The 23,313-nt window shown below is 46.9% G+C and overlaps 1 protein-coding gene across 1 annotated transcript in view; it reads right to left on the bottom strand.

Annotated features, from left to right (window-relative positions):
* Positions 1-23,313, bottom strand: part of stau2 (staufen double-stranded RNA binding protein 2) — a 546,241-nt gene that overhangs the window by 436,830 nt on the left and 86,098 nt on the right. Inside the window, exons 6-7 of the mRNA XM_065006870.1 lie at positions 20,569-20,728; positions 10,657-10,764 (exon numbers count right to left, since the gene is read on the bottom strand). Of these exons, the coding sequence (XP_064862942.1) occupies positions 10,657-10,764; positions 20,569-20,728 (268 nt within the window). The remainder of the gene's footprint in view (positions 1-10,656; positions 10,765-20,568; positions 20,729-23,313) is intronic.

Genomic DNA, 23,313 nt, shown 5'->3' with positions numbered 1-23,313 from the left:
TTGTAGTGGTAGTGGTGGTAGTTGTAGTGGTAGTGGTGTGTGGTGGTGGTAGTGGTAGTAGTGGTAGTGGTAGTGTAGTAGTGGTGGTAGTGGTAGTGGTAGTAGTGTTGTAGTGGTAGTGTAGTGGTAGTGTAGTGGTAGTAGTGGTAGTGGTAGTGGTAGTGGTAGTTGTAGTGGTTGTAGTGGTAGTGGTAGTTGTAGTGGTAGTGGTAGTTGTGGTGGTGGTTGTAGTGGTAGTGGTAGTGGTAGTGGTAGTTGTAGTGGTAGTGGTAGTGGTAGTGGTAGTGGTAGTGGTAGTGGTGGTAGTAGTGGTAGTGGTAGTGGTGGTAGTGGTAGTGGTAGTTGTAGTGGTAGTGGTAGTTGTAGTGGTAGTTGGTAGTGGTAGTGGTAGTGGTAGTGGTAGTGGTGGTAGTGGTGGTGGTAGTGGTAGTGGTGTGGTAGTGGTAGTTGTAGTGGTAGTGGTGTAGTGGTGGTAGTGGTAGTGGTAGTGGTAGTGGTAGTTGGTAGTGGTAGTAGTGGTAGTGGTAGTGGTGGTGTAGTGGTAGTGGTAGTGGTAGTAGTAGTTAGTGGTGGTGGTAGTGGTAGTGGTAGTGGTGTTGTGGTAGTGGTAGTAGTGGTAGTGGTAGTGGTAGTAGTGGTAGTGGTAGTGGTAGTGGTAGTGGTAGTGGTAGTGGTGTAGTGGTAGTGGTGGTAGTGGTAGTAGTGGTAGTAGTGGTGTAGTGGTAGTGGTAGTGGTGGTAGTGTAGTAGTGGTAGTGGTAGTAGTGGTAGTGGTAGTAGTGGTAGTGGTGGTGGTAGTAGTGGTAGTGGTAGTGTGTAGTGTTGTAGTAGTGGTAGTGGTAGTTGGTAGTGGTGGTGGTAGTGGTAGTTGTAGTGGTAGTAGTTGTAGTGGTAGTGGTGGTGGTAGTGGTAGTGGTGGTTGGTAGTGGTGTAGTGGTAGTGGTAGTGGTTGGTAGTGTGTAGTGGTAGTAGTGGTAGTGGTAGTGGTAGTAGTGGTAGTGGTAGTGGTGGTAGTGGTAGTGGTAGTAGTGGTAGTGGTAGTTGTAGTGGTAGTGGTAGTGGTAGTTGTAGTGGTAGTAGTGGTAGTGTAGTGTGGTAGTAGTGGTAGTGGTAGTGGTGGTTGTAGTGGTAGTGGTAGTGGTAGTTGTAGTGGTAGTGGTGTTGTGGTAGTGGTAGTTGTAGTGGTTGTGGTAGTGGTAGTGGTAGTGGTGGTAGTGGTGTAGTGTAGTGGTAGTGTGGTGGTAGTGGTGTAGTGGTAGTGTGGTAGTGGTAGTAGTGGTAGTGGTAGTGGTAGTGGTGGTAGTAGTGGTAGTGGTAGTGGTGGTAGTGGTAGTGTAGTGGTAGTGGTAGTGGTGGTAGTGTGGTGTAGTTGGTAGTGGTAGTTGTAGTGGTAGTGGTAGTGGTAGTGGTAGTTGTAGTGGTAGTAGTGGTAGTGGTAGTGGTGGTAGTGGTAGTGGTGGTGGTAGTGGTAGTTGTAGTGGTGGTAGTGGTAGTGGTAGTGGTAGTGGTAGTGGTAGTGGTGGTGTTGTAGTGGTGGTAGTGGTAGTGGTAGTGGTAGTGGTAGTGGTAGTGGTAGTGGTAGTGGTAGTAGTAGTGGTAGTGGTAGTGGTAGTTGTAGTGGTAGTGGTGGTGGTAGTGGTAGTAGTGGTAGTAGTGGTAGTGGTAGTGGTGGTAGTGGTAGTAGTGTAGTGGTAGTGGTAGTTGTAGTGGTAGTTGGTAGTGGTAGTGTGTAGTGGTAGTGGTAGTGGTAGTAGTGGTGGTAGTGGTAGTGGTGGTAGTAGTAGTGGTAGTTGTAGTGGTCGTGGTGGTAGTGGTAGTGGTGGTAGTGGTGGTTGGTAGTGGTAGTGGTAGTGGTAGTGGTAGTGGTAGTGGTAGTGGTAGTGGTAGTTGTAGTGGTAGTTGTAGTGGTAGTGGTGGTGGTGGTAGTGGTGGTGGTAGTGTAGTGGTGGTAGTGGTAGTGGTAGTTGTAGTGGTAGTGGTAGTTGTGGTGGTAGTGTAGTGGTAGTGGTAGGTAGTGGTGGTAGTTGTGGTGGTAGTGGTAGTGGTAGTGGTAGTGGTAGTTGTGGTGGTAGTGGTAGTAGTGGTAGTGGTAGTGGTAGTTGTAGTTGGTAGTGTGTAGTGGTAGTGGTAGTGGTAGTTGGTAGTGGTAGTGGTGTGTGGTGGTAGTGGTAGTTGTAGTGGTAGTGTTGGTGGTAGTGGTGGTAGTGGTAGTGGTAGTGGTGTAGTGGTAGTGGTAGTGGTGTAGTGGTGTGGTGTGGTAGTGGTAGTTGTAGTGGTGGTGGTGGTAGTGGTGGTGGTAGTGGTAGTGGTAGTAGTGGTGGTAGTGGTAGTGGTAGTGTGGTAGTTGTGGTAGTGGTAGTGGTAGTGGTAGTGGTAGTGAGTGGTAGTGGTGGTGGTAGTTGTGGTGGTGGTAGTGGTAGTGGTAGTTGTAGTGGTAGTGGTAGTGGTAGTGGTAGTGGTAGTTGGTAGTGTGGTGGTGGTGGTAGTGGTTGGTGGTAGTGGTAGTGGTAGTGGTAGTAGTGGTGGTGGTAGTGGTAGTGGTAGTAGTGGTAGTTGTAGTGGTAGTTGTAGTGGTAGTGGTAGTAGTGGTAGTGGTAGTGGTAGTGGTAGTGTAGTGGTGGTGGTAGTAGTAGTGGTAGTTGTAGTGGTAGTGGTAGTGGTAGTTGTAGTGTGGTAGTAGTGGTAGTGGTAGTTGTAGTGGTGTTGTGGTAGTGGTAGTGGTAGTGGTAGTGGTAGTGGTGTAGTGGTAGTGGTAGTGTGGTAGTAGTGGTAGTTGTAGTGGTAGTGGTAGTGGTAGTTGTAGTGGTAGTAGTAGTAGTGGTAGTGGTAGTTGTAGTGGTAGTGGTAGTGGTAGTTGTAGTGGTAGTTGTAGTGGTAGTTGGTAGTGGTAGTAGTGTAGTGGTAGTTGTAGTGGTAGTTGTAGTAGTAGTGGTAGTTGTGGTAGTAGTGGTAGTTGTAGTGGTGTGGTAGTGGTAGTTGTAGTGGTAGTGGTAGTAGTGGTGTAGTGGTAGTTGTAGTGGTAGTGGTAGTGGTAGTGGTAGTTGTAGTGGTGGTGGTAGTGGTAGTTGTAGTGGTAGTGGTGTAGTGGTAGTGGTAGTGGTGGTAGTAGTGGTAGTGGTAGTGTAGTGGTAGTTGTAGTGGTAGTTAGTAGTGGTAGTGGTAGTGGTAGTGTAGTGTAGTGGTAGTGGTAGTAGTAGTGGTAGTGGTAGTGGTGGTGGTAGTGGTAGTGGTAGTAGTGGTAGTGGTAGTGGTAGTGGTAGTGGTAGTGGTAGTGGTAGTTGTAGTGGTGGTAGTAGTGGTAGTGGTAGTGGTAGTAGGTAGTGGTGGTAGTGGTGTTGTAGTGGTGTGTGGTAGTGGTAGTGGTGTAGTGGTAGTGGTAGTAGTTGTAGTGGTTGTGGTAGTGGTAGTGGTGTAGTTGTAGTGGTAGTGGTAGTGGTAGTGGTAGTGGTAGTAGTTGTAGTGGTAGTAGTGGTAGTGTAGTGGTAGTTGTAGTGGTAGTTAGTAGTGGTAGTGGTAGTGGTAGTGGTAGTTGTAGTGGTAGTGGTAGTGGTAGTTGTAGTGGTAGTGGTAGTGGTAGTGGTAGTAGTGGTAGTGTAGTGGTGGTTGTAGTGGTAGTGGTAGTGGTGGTGGTAGTAGTGGTAGTGGTAGTTGTGTGGTAGTGGTAGTGGTAGTGGTAGTAGTGGTAGTGGTAGTGGTAGTAGTAGTGGTAGTTGTAGTGGTAGTTGTAGTGGTAGTGGTAGTGTAGTGGTAGTGGTAGTGGTAGTGGTGGTAGTGGTAGTTGTAGTGGTAGTGGTAGTGGTAGTGGTAGTGGTAGTTGTAGTGGTAGTGGTAGTGGTAGTGGTAGTAGTGGTAGTGGTAGTGGTAGTTGTAGTGGTAGTTGTAGTGGTAGTTGTAGTGGTAGTTGTGTAGTGGTAGTGGTAGTGGTGTAGTGGTAGTGTAGTGGTAGTTGGTAGTAGTGGTAGTCGTAGTGGTAGTAGTTGTAGTGTAGTGGTAGTTGGTAGTGGTAGTTGTAGTGGTAGTTGTAGTGGTAGTAGTGGTAGTTGTAGTGGTAGTTGGTAGTGGTAGTTGGTAGTGGTAGTTGTAGTGGTAGTGGTAGTGGTAGTCGTAGTGGTAGTGGTAGTGGTAGTGGTAGTTGTAGTGGTAGTTGTAGTGGTAGTGGTAGTGGTAGTGGTAGTGGTAGTAGTGGTAGTGGTAGTGGTAGTTGTAGTGGTAGTGGTAGTTGGTAGTGTAGTGGTAGTGGTGTTGTAGTGGTAGTGGTAGTTGTAGTGGTAGTAGTGGTAGTGGTGGTAGTGGTAGTGTAGTGGTGGTGTTGTAGTGGTAGTTGTAGTGGTAGTTGTAGTGGTAGTGGTAGTGGTGGTAGTGGTTGTGGTAGTTGTAGTGGTAGTGGTAGTGGTAGTTGTAGTGGTAGTGGTAGTGGTAGTTGGTAGTGGTAGTTGGTAGTGGTAGTGGTAGTTGGTAGTGGTAGTGGTAGTGGTAGTGGTGTAGTGGTAGTGGTAGTTGTAGTGGTAGTGTAGTGGTAGTGGTGTAGTGGTAGTTGTAGTGGTAGTGGTAGTAGTGGTGTTGTGGTTCTTGTAGTGGTAGTGGTAGTGGTAGTGGTAGTGTAGTGGTAGTGGTAGTTGTAGTGGTAGTTGTAGTGGTAGTGGTAGTTGTAGTAGTTGTAGTGGTAGTGGTAGTTGTAGTGGTAGTGGTAGTTGTAGTGGTAGTGGTAGTGTGTAGTGGTGTAGTGGTAGTAGTAGTGGTGGTAGTAGTGGTAGTGGTAGTTGTAGTGGTAGTTGTAGTTGTAGTGGTAGTAGTGGTGGTAGTGGTAGTGGTAGTTGTAGTGTAGTTGTAGTGGTAGTGGTAGTTGTATACCACCCACTGTAGTGGTGATGGGAGTGTAGTGGTAGTTGTAGTGGTAGTGGTAGTGGTAGTGGTAGTGGTAGTGGTAGTTGTGTGGTAGTTGTAGTGGTAGTGGTAGTGGTAGTTGTAGTGGTAGTTGTAGTGGTAGTGGTGGTAGTGTGGTGGTAGTGGTAGTCTGTGTAGTGGTAGTGGTAGTGGGTCCGTCTGGTAGTTGTAGTGGTAGTGGTGGTGGTAGTGGTAGTTGTAGTGGGTAGTGGTAGTGGTGGTAGTGTGGTAGTGTGGTAGTGGTAGTGGTAGTGGTAGTGGTAGTGGTAGTTGTAGTGGTAGTGGTAGTGGTGTAGTGGTAGTTGTAGTGGTAGTTGTAGTGGTAGTGGTAGTAGTGGTAGTTGTAGTGGTAGTGGTTGTAGTGGTAGTGTAGTAGTGGTAGTAGTTGTAGTGGTAGTGGTAGTGGTGGGAGTTGTAGTGGTAGTGTAGTTGGTAGTGGTAGTTGTAGTGGTAGTTGTGTCTAGTTAGTAGTAGTGGTAGTTGTAGTGGTATGTTGTAGTGGTAGTTAGTGGTAGTGGTAGTGGTAGTTGTAGTGGTAGTTGTGTGGTAGTGGTAGTTGTAGTGGTAGTGGTAGTTGTAGTGGTAGTGGTAGTGGTAGTGTGTAGTGGTGGAGTGGTAGTGGTAGTGGTAGTGGTAGTGGTAGTGGTAGTTGTAGTGGTAGTGGTAGTGGTAGTGGTAGTTGTAGTGGTAGTTGTAGTGGTAGTTAGTAGTGGTAGTGGTAGTTGTAGTGGTAGTTGGTGGTAGTGGTGTAGTGGTAGTGGTAGTAGTGGTGGTAGTGGTAGTGGTGGTAGTTGTAGTGGTAGTGAGTGGTAGTTGTAGTGGTAGTGGTAGTCGTAGTGGTTGTAGTGTAGTGTAGTGGTAGTGGTAGTTGTAGTGGTAGTTGTAGTGATGTTGTAGTGGTTGTAGTGTAGTGGTAGTTTTAGTGGTAGTTGTAGTGGTAGTTACAGTAGTAGTTGTAGTGGTAGTTGGTAGTGGTAGTGGTAGTGGTAGTTGTAGTGGTAGGTGTAGTAATAGTGGTAGTGGTGTGTAGTGGTAGTTGTAGTGGTAGTAGTGTAGTGGTAGTTGTAGTGGTAGTGGTAGTGGTAGTGGTAGTGGTAGTGGTAGTGTTGTAGTAGTGGTAGTTGTAGTGGTAGTTGGTAGTTGTAGTGGTAGTGGTTGTAGTGGTAGTGGTGGTAGTGGTAGTGGTAGTTGTAGTTGTAGTGGTAGTTGTAGTGGTAGTGGTAGTGTAGTGGTAGTTGTAGTGGTAGTAGTAGTTGTAGTGGTAGTTGTAGTGGTAGTGGTGGTAGTAGTGGTAGTTGTAGTGGTAGTGGTAGTAGTGGTAGTGGTAGTTGTAGTGGTAGTGGTAGTTGTAGTGGTAGTGGTAGTGGTAGTGGTAGTTGTAGTGGTAGTTGTAGTGGTAGTGGTGGTAGTGGTAGTGGTAGTTGTAGTGGTAGTGGTAGTGGTAGTTGTAGTGGTAGTGGTAGTGGTAGTTGGTAGTTGTAGTGGTAGTTGTAGTGGTAGTAGTGGTAGTGGTGGTAGTGGTAGTTGTGGTGTTGTAGTGGTAGTGGTAGTGGTGGTGGTAGTGGTAGTGGTGTAGTGGTAGTTGTAGTGGTAGTTGTAGTGGTAGTGTAGTGGTAGTGGTAGTGGTAGTTGTAGTGGTAGTTGTAGTGGTAGTTGTAGTTGTGGTGGTAGTTGGTAGTGGTAGTTGTAGTGGTAGTTGTAGTGGTAGTAGTGTAGTTGTAGTGGTAGTTGTAGTGGTAGTTGTAGTGGTAGTGTAGTGGTAGTGGTAGTTGTAGTGGTAGTGTTGTAGTGGTAGTGGTAGTTGTAGTGGTAGTTGTAGTGGTAGTTGTAGTGGTAGTGGTAGTTGTAGTGGTAGTGGTAGTGGTAGTTGTAGTGGTAGTTGTAGTGGTAGTTGTAGTGGTAGTTGTAGTGGTAGTTGTAGTGGTAGTTGTAGTGGTAGTGTAGTTGTAGTGGTAGTTGTAGTAGTTGTAGTGGTAGTGGTAGTGTGTAGTTGTAGTGGTAGTTGTAGTAGTTGTAGTGGTAGTTGTTGTAGTGGTAGTTGTAGTGGTAGTTGTAGTGGTAGTGGTAGTTGTAGTGGTAGTGTAGTGGTGGTAGTGGTAGTGGTAGTGGTAGTGGTAGTGGTAGTGGTAGTTGGTAGTTGGTAGTTGTAGTGGTAGTGGTAGTGGTAGTGGTAGTTGTAGTGGTAGTTGTAGTTAGTTGTAGTGGTAGTGTAGTGGTAGTGTAGTTGGTAGTTGTAGTGGTAGTTGTAGTGGTAGTGGTAGTTGTAGTGGTAGTTGTAGTGGTAGTTGTAGTGGTAGTTGTAGTGGTAGTTGTAGTGGTAGTTGTAGTGGTAGTTGTAGTGGTAGTTGTAGTGGTAGTTGTAGTGGTAGTTGTAGTGGTAGTTGTAGTGGTAGTTGTAGTGGTAGTGGTAGTTGTAGTGGTAGTGGTAGTTGTAGTGGTAGTGGTAGTTGTAGTGGTAGTTGTAGTGGTAGTTGTAGTGGTAGTTGTAGTGGTAGTTGTAGTGGTAGTTGTAGTGGTTGTTGTAGTGGTAGTTGTAGTGGTAGTTGTAGTTGTAGTGGTTGTTGTAGTGGTAGTTGTAGTGGTAGTTGTAGTGGTAGTAGTGGTAGTGGTAGTGGTAGTGGTAGTTGTAGTGGTAGTTGTAGTGGTAGTGGTAGTGGTAGTCGTAGTGGTAGTGGTAGTGGTAGTTGTAGTGGTAGTTGTAGTGGTAGTGGTAGTCGTATAGGTAGTCGTAGTGGTAGTGGTAGTGGTAGTTGTAGTGGTAGTGGTAGTGGTAGTGGTAGTTGTAGTGGTAGTGGTAGTGGTAGTCGTAGTGGTAGTGGTAGTGGTAGTTGTAGTGGTAGTGGTAGTGGTAGTTGTAGTGGTAGTGGTAGTTGTAGTGGTTGTTGTAGTGGTAGTTGTAGTGGTAGTGGTAGTGGTAGTTGTAGTGGTTGTTGTAGTGGTAGTTGTAGTTGTAGTTGTAGTGGTAGTTGTAGTGGTAGTTGTAGTGGTAGTTGTAGTGGTAGTGGTAGTGGTAGTGGTAGTTGTAGTGGTTGTTGTAGTGGTTGTTGTAGTGGTAGTTGTAGTGGTAGTGGTAGTTGTAGTGGTTGTTGTAGTGGTAGTGGTAGTGGTAGTGGTAGTTGTAGTGGTAGTTGTAGTGGTTGTTGTAGTGGTAGTTGTAGTGGTAGTTGTAGTTGTAGTGGTAGTGGTAGTTGTAGTGGTAGTCGTAGTGGTAGTTGTAGTGGTAGTGGTAGTTGTAGTGGTAGTCGTAGTGGTAGTGGTAGTCGTAGTGGTAGTTGTAGTGGTAGTTGTAGTTGTAGTGGTAGTGATAGTTGTAGTGATAGGTGTAGTAGTAGTGGTAGTGGTAGTGGTAGTGGTAGTGGTAGTGGTAGTTGTAGTGGTAGTGGTTGTTGTAGTGGTAGTGGTAGTTGTAGTTGTAGTGGTAGTCGTAGTGGTAGTGATAGGTGTAGTAGTAGTGGTAGTGGTAGTGATAGGTGTAGTAGTAGTGGTAGTGGTAGTGGTAGTGATAGTTGTAGTGATAGGTGTAGTAGTAGTGGTAGTGGTAGTGGTAGTGGTAGTGATAGTTGTAGTGATAGTTGTAGTGGTAGTGGTAGTGGTAGTTGTAGTGGTAGTTGTAGTGGTAGTTGTAGTTGTAGTCGTAGTTGTAGTGGTAGTGGTAGTTGTAGTGGTAGTGGTAGTTGTAGTGGTAGTTGTAGTGGTAGTGGTAGTGGTAGTAGTGGTAGTGGTAGTGGTAGTTGTAGTGGTAGTCGTAGTGGTAGTGGTAGTTGTAGTGGTAGTTGTAGTGGTAGTGGTAGTTGTAGTGGTAGTTGTAGTGGTAGTTGTAGTGGTAGTGGTAGTTGTAGTGGTAGTGGTAGTGGTAGTTGTAGTGGTAGTCGTAGTGGTAGTGGTAGTTGTAGTGGTAGTTGTAGTGGTAGTTGTAGTGGTAGTGGTAGTTGTAGTGGTAGTTGTAGTTGTAGTGGTAGTTGTAGTTGTAGTGGTAGTTGTAGTGGTAGTGGTAGTTGTAGTGGTAGTTGTAGTTGTAGTGGTAGTTGTAGTGGTAGTTGTAGTGGTAGTCGTAGTGGTAGTTGTAGTGATAGGTGTAGTAGTAGTGGTAGTCGTAGTTGTAGTGGTAGTGGTAGTTGTGGTAGTTGTAGTGGTAGTTGTAGTGGTAGTTGTAGTGGTAGTGGTAGTTGTAGTGGTAGTTGTAGTGGTAGTTGTAGTGGTAGTTGTAGTGGTAGTGGTAGTTGTAGTGGTAGTTGTAGTTGTAGTGGTAGTTGTAGTTGTAGTGGTAGTTGTAGTGGTAGTGGTAGTTGTAGTGGTAGTTGTAGTTGTAGTGGTAGTTGTAGTGGTAGTCGTAGTGGTAGTTGTAGTGATAGGTGTAGTAGTAGTGGTAGTCGTAGTTGTAGTGGTAGTGGTAGTTGTAGTGGTAGTTGTAGTGGTAGTGGTAGTTGTAGTGGTAGTTGTAGTGGTAGTTGTAGTGGTAGTTGTAGTGGTAGTTGTAGTGGTAGTGGTAGTTGTAGTGGTAGTTGTAGTTGTAGTGGTAGTGGTAGTTGTAGTGGTAGTGGTAGTTGTAGTGGTAGTTGTAGTGGTAGTTGTAGTGGTAGTTGTAGTGGTAGTCGTAGTGGTAGTTGTAGTGGTAGTTGTAGTGGTAGTCGTAGTGGTAGTCGTAGTGGTAGTTGTAGTGATAGTTGTAGTGGTAGTCGTAGTGGTAGTGGTAGTGGTAGTTGTAGTTGTAGTTGTAGTGGTAGTCGTAGTGGTAGTTGTAGTGGTAGTTGTAGTGGTAGTTGTAGTTGTAGTGGTAGTCGTAGTGGTAGTGGTAGTCGTAGTGGTAGTCGTGTGGTAGTCGTGGTAGTGATAGTTGTAGTGGTAGTCGTAGTGGTAGTTGTAGTCGTAGTGGTAGTCGTAGTGGTAGTCGTAGTGGTAGTTGTAGTGGTAGTTGTAGTGGTAGTTGTAGTGGTAGTCGTAGTGATAGTTGTAGTCGTAGTGGTAGTTGTAGTTGTAGTTGTAGTGGTAGTTGTAGTGGTAGTGGTAGTTGTAGTGGTAGTTGTAGTGGTAGTTGTAGTGATAGTTGTAGTGGTAGTGGTAGTTGTAGTGGTAGTCGTTGTAGTGGTAGTTGTAGTGGTAGTTGTAGTGGTAGTTGTAGTTGTAGTGGTAGTTGTAGTGGTAGTTGTAGTGGTAGTTGTAGTGGTAGTTGTAGTGGTTGTAGTGGTAGTTGTAGTGGTAGTTGTAGTGGTAGTTGGTAGTGGTAGTGGTAGTTGTAGTGGTAGTGGTAGTTGTAGTGGTAGTGGTAGTTGTAGTGGTAGTGGTAGTTGTAGTGGTAGTTGTAGTGGTAGTTGTAGTGGTATTCGTAGTGGTAGTTGTAGTGGTAGTTGTAGTGGTAGTTGTAGTCGTAGTGGTAGTGGTAGTTGTAGTTGTAGTGGTAGTGGTAGTGGTAGTTGTAGTTGTAGTGGTAGTTGTAGTGATAGTTGTAGTGGTAGTCGTAGTGGTAGTTGTAGTTGTAGTGGTAGTTGTAGTGGTAGTTGTAGTGGTAGTGGTAGTTGTAGTGGTAGTGGTAGTTATAGTGGTAGTTGTAGTGATAGTTGTAGTGGTAGTCGTAGTGGTAGTTGTAGTGGTAGTTGTAGTTGTAGTGGTAGTTGTAGTCGTAGTGGTAGTGGTAGTTGTAGTGGTAGTTGTAGTGGTTGTTGTAGTGGTAGTTGTAGTGGTAGTGGTAGTGGTAGTTTTGTATGGGTGATTCTGTTTAGAGACTGTTTTACTGGTCAGAGACACACAGGGACAATGACGATGTTACGTGTCTTACCTCGAAGCAGACAGACAGGTTCCTCTTGAGGGCTATCTCGTAAACCAGACTGATTTCTGACTTAGAGGCATCACTCCCCTCATCCAGCTCCTTCTGCTCCTCGGGGCTCTAGAAGAACAGAACAGAACATGAGAAGAACCCTTATCTACCTCCTCCTGCTCCTCAGGGCTCTAGAACAACAGAACATGAGAGCTCTCCTCATCCAGCTCCTCAGGGCTCTAGAACAAGAGAACATGAGAACTCCCCTCATCTACCTCCTTCTGCTCCTCGGGGCTCTAGAACAACAGAACATGAGAACTCCCCTCATCTACCTCCTCCTGCTCCTCAGGGCTCTAGAACAACAGAACATGAGAACTCCCCTCATCCACCTCCTCCTGCTCCTCAGGGCTCTAGAACAACAGAACATGAGAACTCTCCTCATCCAGCTCCTCAGGGCTCTAGAACAACAGAACATGAGAACTCCCCTCATCCAGCTCCTCAGGGCTCTAGAACAACAGAACATGAGAACTCCCCTCATCCAGCTCCTCAGGGCTCTAGAACAACAGAACATGAGAACTCCCCTCATCCTGCTCCTCGGGGCTCTAGAACAGAACATGAGAACTCCCCTCATCCAGCTCCTCCTGCTCCTCGGGGATCTAGAACAGAACATGAGAACTCTCCTCATCCAGCTCCTCAGGGCTCTAGAACAACAGAACATGAGAACTCCCCTCATCCAGCTCCTCAGGGCTCTAGAACAACAGAACATGAGAACTCCCCTCATCCAGCTCCTCAGGGCTCTAGAACAACAGAACATGAGAACTCCCCTCATCCTGCTCCTCGGGGCTCTAGAACAGAACATGAGAACTCCCCTCATCCAGCTCCTCCTGCTCCTCAGGGCTCATTGTAAATAAGAATTTGTTCTTAACTGACTTGTCATTCCCACTCGCCAAATGGACTCACGCTCGCAACAAGTTCTCACTGAGCTCAATCGTCATGAAAGGCCAATACACCGATGAGATTCTCTCTCTTTCAAACAAACGTTGAGAATTATTGAGGAGCTCCCTCAAAGTGTTTTGTGTCGCGGGGAAGTGCTTAGTAATGAATCTCTCAAAAACAAACAAATGACAAAAACACATTCTGACCAAACATCCACAGCATGACGATATTCACAGGGAGTTCTTTCAGAACAGGACAGAATGCTTCAGGAAACAGCTTCGACAGTGGAAAAGTAAATCAGCTAGCAGGGCATTGGTGTCATTTTATACCAGGCGATGATAAGCAGAAATAAGGGAGTACACTATCTCTCATAGCTAGTAGATGTGAGTTTCTCTTTCAAACAATCCCCTGGCCTTGTACACGGCTAATAGCTAACGTTAGCTAGTTACTTGACCTCCTTCTGCTCCTCAGGGGCCTCATATATAACGTACAAAATACACCCCAACATGTGCGTGCGCCAGTTTTCACGCAAACTGTTGGCATTTATAGAAATGTAATTTTTACGTGAGAATGTGCTCACCTCCCAGTGACGTTTTATTATGTATAAACCTATACTAGTGGTTGAAATATGGTATTGCAAGCTGGCAAGGAAATGGGGGACTTTCTACCCCCCCCTTTTCTCCTCAAATTCGTGATTTCCAACTGGCAGTTACAGACGCTGCAACTCACGAGAGGCGAAGGTCGAGAGCCACGCGTTAACCCGAAACACGACCCTGCCCAGCCCCAATGCTTCTTGACACACCAGCCGCACCACCATGTTGGAGGAAACACCTGGCGCCGGTATCGGCGGGCGTTGCGCCCGGCCAACCACAGTCACCTCCCTGACCAAGGCCCTTCTCCCCCGATTGCTCAGTTTGGCCGGGCGGCCAGCTCTAGGAAGAGTCTTAGTGGTTCCAAACTCCTTCCATTTAAGAATGATGGAGGCCAGAAATGTTTTAGTAGCCTTCCCCAGATCTGTGCCTCGACACAATCCTGTCTCTGAGCTCTACAGACAATTCCTTTGACCTCGTGGCTTTGTTTTTGCTCTGACGTGCACTGTCAACTGTGGGACCTTATATAGACAGGTGTGTGCCTTTCCAAATCATGTCCAATCAATTGAGTTTACCACAGGTGGATTCCAATCAAGTTGTAGAAACATCTCAAGGATGATCAGAAACAGGATGCACCTGAGCTCAATTTTGAGTCTCATAGCAAAGGGTCTGAATACTTGTAAATAATGTTTTTGTTTTTTTACCTAAATACATTTGCGAAATAATATTTAAACCTGTTTTCGCTTTGTCATTTTGGGGGTATTGTGTGTAGATTGATGTGGATAATAAAAAATAAAAAATATATTTTAGAACAAGGCCGTAACGTACACCAAGACGTGTAAAAAGTCAAGGGGTCTGAATACTTTCCGAAGGCTCTGTATGTATCAAGTTTGAAGTCGTTTTATTGTCATGTGCACAAGTACAGTGAAATGCCTTTCCCAACAATGCAGTAATGAATATCAGTGGTGATACAAATAAAAAGTCAAGTAAATTGACCGGATGTAAAATATTTGACGGTGTGTGTAGGCTACCGTATTCCTGTGCGATAGGAGCGTGACATCATAGCCCATTTAATCTCAGAGTCAATACCAAGGCAGGATAGGAGTGTGACATCATAGCCCATTTAATCTCAGAGCCAATACCAAGGCAGGATAGGAGTGTGACATCATAGTCTAGTTAATCTCAGAGCCAATACCAAGGCAGGATAGGAGCGTGACATCATAGTATAGTTAATCTCAGAGCCAATACCAAGGCAGGACAGGAGTGTGACATCATATCCCATTTAATCTCAGAGCCAATACCAAGGCAGGATAGGAGTGTGACATCATAACCCATTTAATCTCAGAGCCAATACCAAGGCAGGACAGGAGTGTGACATCATAGCCCATTTAATCTCAGAGCCAATACCAAGGCAGGACAGGAGTGTGACATCATAGCCAATTTAATCTCAGAGCCAATACCAAGGCAGGATAGGAGCATGACATCATAGTCTAGTTAATCTCAGAGCCAATACCAAGGCAGGATAGGAGCATGACATCATAGTCTAGTTAATATCAGAGCCAATACCAAGGCAGGACATAGAAACCCAATAATCTATTGATAAAGTAAATATTAAAAACAGTCTTTTGCAGGCCGTGGCCAAGTGCCAATAGTTCCAAATTATAACAATAAGGGCATTACTGTCACCATGAAGGGTGAATGGAGGAGTTCTCCAGGGGATTTCATTCTGTTCACACAGTTTTAGGACAGGTCTGATTTATAAAACATGCGTAGGTATGGCGTATGCTAAGTTAATAAACATCAATATATTTGTACGTGTGTAGACTGTTCAGAAATGTAGTGTGAAATTTACATGGTTACAAATGATGCCTTTGGGCTCTAGAACATCATAGAACAACAGAACAGAACATTAGAACACCATTTGGGCTCTAGAACAACAGAAAAGAACATTAGAACACCATTTGGGGAAGGGAGGGTTGCATCATTTGTAACTGTATCTAAAATGTACCAAACCGTACCAATAATGTCTACTGCTGTTGTTTCCCATGATTGGTATCAATAAAAATGTAGTTTTTTTTGTAAAGGTTTCGGGAACACAACAAACAGAATATGTTCTCAGAGAGCAGAGCAGAGTGTTCTAGTAGTTTAGTCTGTTGTCATCAGGAAACTCTGGCGTGTTGAAGACCTGTAACAGGAAATAGTCCAGTCCTCTACTTTAACTGTACAACATCCAACCGACATTTCTCATGGCAACACTTTCCCTCCAAAAACAATGATTTTGTTCTTTCTCTCATAAACATACAGGGTGGGTGTCGGCCAAACAGTGTCCTGACTGCTCCAGGCATAATATGATATGTGGGAGGGAGGGTGGGAGGTAGGGAGGGAAGGAGACAGGGAGACAGACAGGGAGACAGGGAGGGAGGGAGGGAGACAGGGAGACAGACAGGGAGACAGACAGGGAGACAGACAGGGAGGGAGGGAGGGAGGGAGGGAGGGAGGGAGGGAGGAGGGGAGGGAGGGAGACAGACAGGGAGGGAGACAGACAGGGAGGGAGACAGACAGGGAGACAGACAGACAGACAGGGAGGGAGACAGGGAGACAGACAGGGAGACAGACAGACAGGGAGGGAGACAGGGAGACAGACAGGGAAGGAGGGAGACAGGGAGACAGACAGGGAGGGAGGAGACAGACAGACAGGGAGGGAGGGAGACAGACAGGGAGGGAGGGAGGAGAGAGCTCAGTATCTGACTCCTCAATGCTGCTGGGAAAAACAGTCAGTATCTGACCCCTCCCTCCCTCCCTCCCTCCCTGTCTGTCTGTCTGTCTGTCTGTCTGTCTGTCTGTCTGTCTGTCTGTCTCCCCTCCCTCCCTCCCTCCCTCCCTCCCTCCCTCCCTCCCTCCCTTCATTCAGCCAGGCCTTCATTCAGCCAGCCCTTCATTCAGCCAGGCCTTCATTCAGCCAGGCCTTCATTCAGACAGCCCTTCATTCAGCCAGGCCTTCATTCAGCCAGCCCTTCATTCAGCCAGCCCTTCATTCAGCCAGGCCTTCATTCAGCCAGGCCTTCATTCAGACAGCCCTTCATTCAGCCAGGCCTTCATTCAGCCAGCCCTTCATTCAGCCAGGCCTTCATTCAGCCAGCCCTTCATTCAGCCAGGCCTTCATTCAGCCAGGCCTTCATTCAGCCAGGCCTTCATTCAGCCAGGCCTTCATTCAGCCAGGCCTTCATTCAGCCAGGCCTTGCCAGCCCTTCCTCTGTCTGTAAAATGTAATGCCAGTAGAGCCACATGAGAGAGACTTTACCACAGTACTACTGATAGAGACTTCACCACAGTACTACTGAGAGAGACTTTACCACAGTACTACATCATACTGAGAGATACTTTACCACAGTACTACTGAGAGATACTTTACCACAGTACTACTGAGAGAGACTTTACCACAGTACTACTGAGAGACTTTACCACAGTACTACTGGGAGAGACTTTACCACAGTACTCCTGAGAGAGAGACTTTACCACAGTACTACTGAGAGAGACTTTACCACAGTACTACTGAGAGAGACTTTACCACAGTACTACTGAGAGAGACTTTACCACAGTACTACTGAGAGAGAGACTTTACCACAGTACTACGTCATACTGAGAGGGACTTTACCACAGTACTACTGAGGGACTTTACCACAGTACTACTGAGAGGGACTTTACCACAGTACTACTGAGAGAGAGACTTTACCACAGTACTACATCATACTGAGAGAGACTTTACCACAATACTACTGAGAGAGACTTAACCACAGTACTACTGGGAGATACTTTACCACAGTACTACTGAGAGGGACTTTACCACAGTACTACTGAGAGAGACTTTACCACAGTACTACTGAGAGGGACTTTACCACAGTACTACTGAGAGGGACTTTACCACAGTACTACTGAGAGAGACTTTACCACAGTACTACTGAAAGATACTTTACCACAGTACTACTGGGAGATACTTTACCACAGTACTACGTCAGACTGAGAGAGGGACTTTACCACAGTACTACTGAGAGATACTTTACCACAGTACTACTGAGAGATACTTTACCACAGTACTACTGAGAGGGACTTTACCACAGTACTACTGAGAGGGACTTTACCACAGTACTACTGAGAGATACTTTACCACAGTACTACTGAGAGAGAGACTTTACCACAGTACTACATCATACTGAGAGAGACTTTACCACAATACTACTGAGAGAGACTTAACCACAGTACTACTGGGAGATACTTTACCACAGTACTACTGGGAGAGACTTTACCACAGTACTACTGGGAGATACTTTACCACAGTACTACTGGGAGAGACTTTACCACAGTACTACGTCATACTGAGAGAGACTTTACCACAGTACTACTGATAGATACTTTACCACAGTACTACGTCATACTGAGAGATACTTTACCACAGTACTACTGGGAGAGACTTTACCACAGTACTACTGAGAGAGACTTTACCACAGTACTACTGAGAGGGACTTTACCACAGTACTACTGAGAGAGAGACTTTACCACAGTACTACTGATAGATACTTTACCACAGTACTACTGATAGATACTTTACCACAGTACTACGTCATACTGAGAGATACTTTACCACAGTACTACTGGGAGATACTTTACCACAGTACTACTGAGAGAGAGACTTTACCACAGTACTACATCACACTGAGAGAGAGACTTTACCACAGTACTACTGGGAGAGACTTTACCACAGTACTACTGAGAGAGACTTTACCACAGTACTACATCACACTGAGAGAGAGACTTTACCACAGTACTACATCACACTGAGAGAGAGACTTTACCACAGTACTACGTCACACTGAGAGAGACTTTACCACAGTACTACATCATACTGAGAGAGAGACTTTATCACAGTACTACTGGGAGAGACTTTACCACAGTACTACTGAGAGAGACTTTACCACAGTACTACTGAGAGAGACTTTACCACAGTACTACTGGGAGAGAGACTTTACCACAGTACTACTGAGAGAGAGACTTTACCACAGTACAACTGAGAGAGACTTTACCACAGTACTACTGGGAGAGACTTTACCACAGTACTACGTCATACTGAGAGAGACTTTACCACAGTAGTACTGAGAGAGACTTTACCACAGTACTACTGAGAGAGACTTTACCACAGTACTACTGAGAGAGACTTTACCACAGTAGTACTCAGAGAGACTTTACCACAGTAGTACTGAGAGAGACTTTACCACAGTACTACTGGGAGAGACTTTACCACAGTACTACTGAGAGGGACTTTACCACAGTACTACTGAGAGGGACTTTACCACAGTACTACATCATACTGAGAGAGACTTTACCACAGTACTACTGAGAGAGACTTTACCACAGTACTACTGAGAGAGACTTTACCACAGTACTACATCACACTGAGAGATACTTTACCACAGTACTACTGGGAGAGACTTTACCACAGTACTACATCACACTGAGAGATACTTTACCACAGTACTACTGGGAGAGACTTTACCACAGTACTACTGGGAGATACTTTACCACAGTACTACTGGGAGAGACTTTACCCCAGTACTACGTCATACTGAGAGAGACTTTACCACAGTACTACTGAGGGAGACTTTACCACAGTACTACTGAGAGAGACTTTACCACAGTACTACTGAGAGAGACTTTACCACAGTACTACTGAGAGAGACTTTACCACAGTACTACTGACAGAGACTTTACCACAGTACTACTGAGAGAGACTTTACCACAGTACTACTGAGAGATACTTTACCACAGTACTACTGAGAGATACTTTACCACAGTAGTACCGAGAGAGACTTTACCACAGTACTACTGAGAGGGACTTTACCACAGTACTACTGAGAGGGACTTTACCACAATACTACTGAGAGAGACTTTACCACAGTAGTACTGAGAGAGACTTTACCACAGTACTACGTCATACTGAGAGAGACTTTACCACAGTACTACTGAGAGAGACTTTACCACAGTACTACTGAGAGAGACTTTACCACAGTCCTACTGAGAGAGACTTTACCACAGTAGTACTCAGAGAGACTTTACCACAGTCCTACTGAGAGAGACTTTACCACAGTAGTACGTCCTACTGGATGGATTTCTGCCTGTTTGAACACTAATAACTCAGACACATGAAATTACCCAGTTAGAACATCACATAAGTATTCAACATTAAACATGTCTGAACCTTTTCAGACTCATTAGTGGAACAGTGATCTGTGAGGTTAGGGGTCACAGTGATCTGTGAGGTTAGGGGTCACAGTGATCTGTGAGGTTAGGGGTCACAGTGATCTGTGAGGTTAGGGGTCACAGTGATCTGTGAGGTTAGGGGTCACAGTGATCTGTGAGGTTAGGGGTCACAGTGATCTGTGAGGTTAGGGGTCACAGTGATCTGTGAGGTTAGGGGTCACAGTGATCTGTGAGGTTAGGGGTCACAGTGATCTGTGAGGTTAGGGGTCACAGTGATCTGTGAGGTTAGGGGTCACAGTGATCTGTGAGGTTAGGGGTAACAACATGCCACAGTGATCTGTGAGGTTAGGGGTAACAACATGCCACAGTGATCTGTGAGGATAGGGGTAACCTGAGCTGTATACACACACACACACACCACACCACACCACACACACACACACACACACACACACACACACACACACACACACACACACACACACACACACCACACCACACACACACACACATGCTCGTACATGTAAACACACACGGTTCTAGAAACAAGAACGCAATAAAGTTGAAGTAGACACACACACACACAGACACACACACACACACACACACACACACAGACACACACACACAGACACACACACACACAGTGTTACTCAATTTGTAAAGCAAGACACTGAAGAAGCAGTTGACAAAGAGCTTATTTATGAACACGAAACCACAATAGAGACAGACGGAACACACACACACACACACAGACACACACACACACAGACACAGTGCGGTAGTGAGCAGGCAAAGCGTTTTAAATAACCAGCAGCTCTGCCAGGCTGAGGGGGTTCCGGGGGCCCTGTGATTTCCGGTGGAGAAAGATAAAGAATTATAAGCCCTGCCTCAGGCTGGATAGAAGGACACAGTGACAAGAAAGAAGACAATGTAGGGAGAGGGAGGGAGGGAGGGAGGGAGGGGGAGAGAGAGAGAGAGAGAGAGAGAGAGAGAGAGAGAGACAGAGAGAGAGAGAGAGAGAGAGACAGAGAGACAGAGAGGGGTGGTGAGTGAGTGAGTGAGTGAGTGAGTGAGTGAGTGAGTGAGTGAGTGAGTGAGTGAGTGAGTGAGTGAGTGAGTGAGTGAGGGAGGGAGGGGGAGGGAGACAGAGAGAGAGAGAGAGAGAGAGAGGAGAGAGAGAGAGAGAGAGAGAGAGAGAGAGAGAGAGACAGAGACAGAGACAGAGAGACAGAGAGGGAGGGAGGGAGGGAGGGAGGGAGGGAGGGAGGGAGGGAGGGAGGGAGACCACCAAGTGCAGGTTAAAACAAAAAAAAAGATTGTGACACACACACACACAAAGCAGGTTGAATAATACATCACAGTAATTGGGTTGTGGTGGGTTTGGGTCGTTTCTGCTGAAAGCTGATAAGGTGGTCGATTCACTTAGGAGAGGAGATAGTATCACACTCTTTAATAGTTCATGTTTATTGGCAGGACAAGGTTTCAGCATGCACTCGTTTCTTTGAGGACATCGTGGGGGTGAGAGTAGGGTCACCATAGGGCAACCAGGTTACCTTTGGCAGTGTTCCTGAAGTAGACCATTGAAAGGTCGGTTGAGGACACACTGAATGGACCTCTACTCTGGTAGCCCTGAGGACACACTGAATGGACCTCTACTCTGGTAGCCCTGAGGACACACTGAATGGACCTCTACTCTGGTAGCCCTGAGGACACACTGAATGGACCTCTACTCTGGTAGCCCTGAGGACACAATCTGGATTAACCTCTATTCTGGTAGCCCTGAGGACACAATCTGGATTAACCTCTACTCTGGTAGCCCTGAGGACACAATCTGGATTAACCTCTACTCTGGTAGCCCTGAGGACACACTGAATGGACCTCTACTCTGGTAGCCCTGAGGACACACTGAATGGACCTCTACTCTGGTAGCCCTGAGGACACACTGAATGGACCTCTACTCTGGTAGCCCTGAGGACACACTGAATGGACCTCTACTCTGGTAGCCCTGAGGACACAATCAGAATTAGGGGGAAGGAGGTAAACATACAACATTAGGGGCAGTTAGATTTTTTGTGTGTCCACGTGTGTGTGTTTCTCCATGTGTGTCCATGTGCCTGTGTGAGTGTATGTGTGTGTCCGTGCCCATAGTTACCTGAGGTGGTCGTTCAGGTATGGGTTCATTGCGGAGGGCTTGCAGGGCCTTCATGGCGGCGTTGTGACGGGCTGCCTGGCGAGTCCGGCCCTCTCCAATAAACTCATTAGTGCCCACAGACAACTGGACATAGAAGATCTTTGGAACTGGGTAGTGGTACCTAGGATGGAAGTAGAGAGAGGGAGAGGGAGAGAGAGAGAGAGGGATAGAGAGTGAGGGGTGGGTAGAGAGAGAGGGGGTTGAGAGAGAGGGGGTAGAGAGAGGGATAGAGAGTGAGGGTGGGTAGAGGGAGAGGGAGAGAGGGATAGAGAGTGAGGGGGAGTAGAGAGGGGGGTGGGTAGAGAGAGGGAGAGGGAGAGAGAGGGATAGAGAGTGAGGGGTGGGTAGAGGGAGAGGGAGATAGAGAGTGAGGGGGAGTAGAGAGAGGGGGTAGAGAGAGGGGGGTAGAGAGAGAGGGAGAGAGAGGGATAGAGAGTGAGGGGTGGGTAGAGAGAGAGGGGGGTTGAGAGAGGGGGGTAGAGAGAGGGAGAGAGAGGGATAGAGAGTGAGGGGGTAGAGAGAGAGGGAGAGAGAGATAGAGAGTGAGGGGGAGTAGAGAGAGGGGGGTTGAGAGAGAGGGGGGTAGAGAGAGAGGGTAGAGAGAGAGGGAGAGAGAGGGATAGAGAGTGAGGGGGGTTGAGAGAGGGGGTAGAGAGAGGGAGAGAGAGAGAGAGAGAGGGATAGAGAGTGAGGGGTGGGTAGAGAGAGAGGGGGTTGAGAGAGGGGGGGTAGAGAGAGGAGAGAGGGGGTGGGTAGAGAGAGGGGTGGGTAGAGAGAGAGGGGTGGGTAGAGAGAGGGGAGAGGGAGTGAGGGGTGGGTAGAGGGAGAGGGAGAGAGGGATAGAGAGTGAGGGGGAGTAGAGAGAGAGGGATAGAGTGAGGGGGAGTAGAGGGAGAGAGAGAGAGACCAAGAGAGGTGGGGAGAGGGGTGGGGAGAGAGGGAGAGAGAGAGAGAGAGAAAGAGAGAGAGAAAGAGAGAGAGAGAGACCAAGAGAGGTGGGGAGAGAGGTGGGGAGAGAGAGAGAGAGAGAGAGAGAGAGAGAGAGAGAGAGAAAAAAGGCCTTTGATTGTTCTGGGGCTGTAGTGAAACCTGGTAGACTACAGCAGTCAGTCTGTAAAGCCTGGAAGAGACAAGAGTGATTTTGCTGATAGCAGCCATTTCATAGAATGATCTAGTGTGCCTAATGACTGGGACATGTTCTTGTTATCCTAAACTTAGTTGAATGCATTGACTGTTCAGTAGGGTGCTCTGGATCAATGATAGAAAACTCCTTCCTTGTTGTCCTAAAATAATGCTGCTCAGCCATTGGCTCTCAGGTAAATGAAAAAGGGTTGAGAAAACCAGATGAATTGAATTACACGTGTAAACACGTCCTGCACTGAGTCACAGTTCAAAGTGGGCGGGATTGGTTCCTGCACTGAGTCACAGTTCAAAGTGGACGGGATTGGTTCCTGCTCTTGAGTCACAGTTCAAAGTGGACGGGATTGGTTCCTGCACTGAGTCACAGTTCAAAGTGGACGGGATTGGTTCCTGCACTGAGTCACAGTTCAAAGTGGATGGGATTGGTTCCTGCACTGAGTCACAGTTCAAAGTGGACGGGATTGGTTCCTGCACTGAGTCACAGTTCAAAGTGGACGGGATTGGTTCCTGCACTGAGTCACAGTTCAAAGTGGATGGGATTGGTTCCTGCACTGAGTCACAGTTCAAAGTGGACGGGATTGGTTCCTGCTCTGAGTCACAGTTCAAAGTGGACGGGATTGGTTCCTGCTCTGAGTCACAGTTCAAAGTGGACGGGATTGGTTCCTGCTCTGAGTCACAGTTCAAAGTGGACGGGATTGGTTCCTGCTCTGAGTCACAGTTCAAAGTGGACGGGATTGGTTCCTGCTCTGAGTCACAGTTCAAAGTGGACGGGATTGGTTCCTGCACTGAGTCACAGTTCAAAGTGGACGGGATTGGTTCCTGCACTGAGTCACAGTTCAAAGTGGACGGGATTGGTTCCTGCTCTGAGTCACAGTTCAAAGTGGACGGGATTGGTTCCTGCTCTGAGTCACAGTTCAAAGTGGACGGGATTGGTTCCTGCTCTGAGTCACAGTTCAAAGTGGACGGGATTGGTTCCTGCTCTGAGTCACAGTTCAAAGTGGACGGGATTGGTTCCTGCTCTGAGTCACAGTTCAAAGTGGACGGGATTGGTTCCTGCACTGAGTCACAGTTCAAAGTGGACGGGATTGGTTCCTGCTCTGAGTCACAGACGGGATTGGTTCCTGCTCTGAGTCACAGACGGGATTGGTTCCTGCACTGAGTCACAGACAGGATTGGTTCCTGCACTGAGTCACAGACGGGATTGGTTCCTGAACTGAGTCACAGACGGGATTGGTTCCTGAACTGAGTCACAGACGGGATTGGTTCCTCCACTGAGTCACAGACGGGATTGGTTCCTGAACTGAGTCACAGACGGGATTGGTTCCTCCACTGAGTCACAGACGGGATTGGTTCCTGCACTGAGTCACAGACGGGATTGGTTCCTGCACTGAGTCACAGACGGGATTGGTTCCTGCACTGAGTCACAGACGGGATTGGTTCCTGCACTGAGTCACAGACGGGACTGGTTCCTGCACTGAGACACAGACGGGATTGGTTCCTGCACTGAGTCACAGACGGGATTGGTTCCTGAACTGAGTCACAGACGGGATTGGTTCCTGCACTGAG

The sequence above is a fragment of the Oncorhynchus nerka genome, linkage group LG22 (assembly GCF_034236695.1).
Source record: "Oncorhynchus nerka isolate Pitt River linkage group LG22, Oner_Uvic_2.0, whole genome shotgun sequence".
In the NCBI taxonomy this organism is placed as follows: Eukaryota; Metazoa; Chordata; class Actinopteri; order Salmoniformes; family Salmonidae; genus Oncorhynchus; species Oncorhynchus nerka.
Note: the sequence above shows the minus strand (reverse complement) of the source record. Positions and strands in the feature narration are given on the sequence as shown.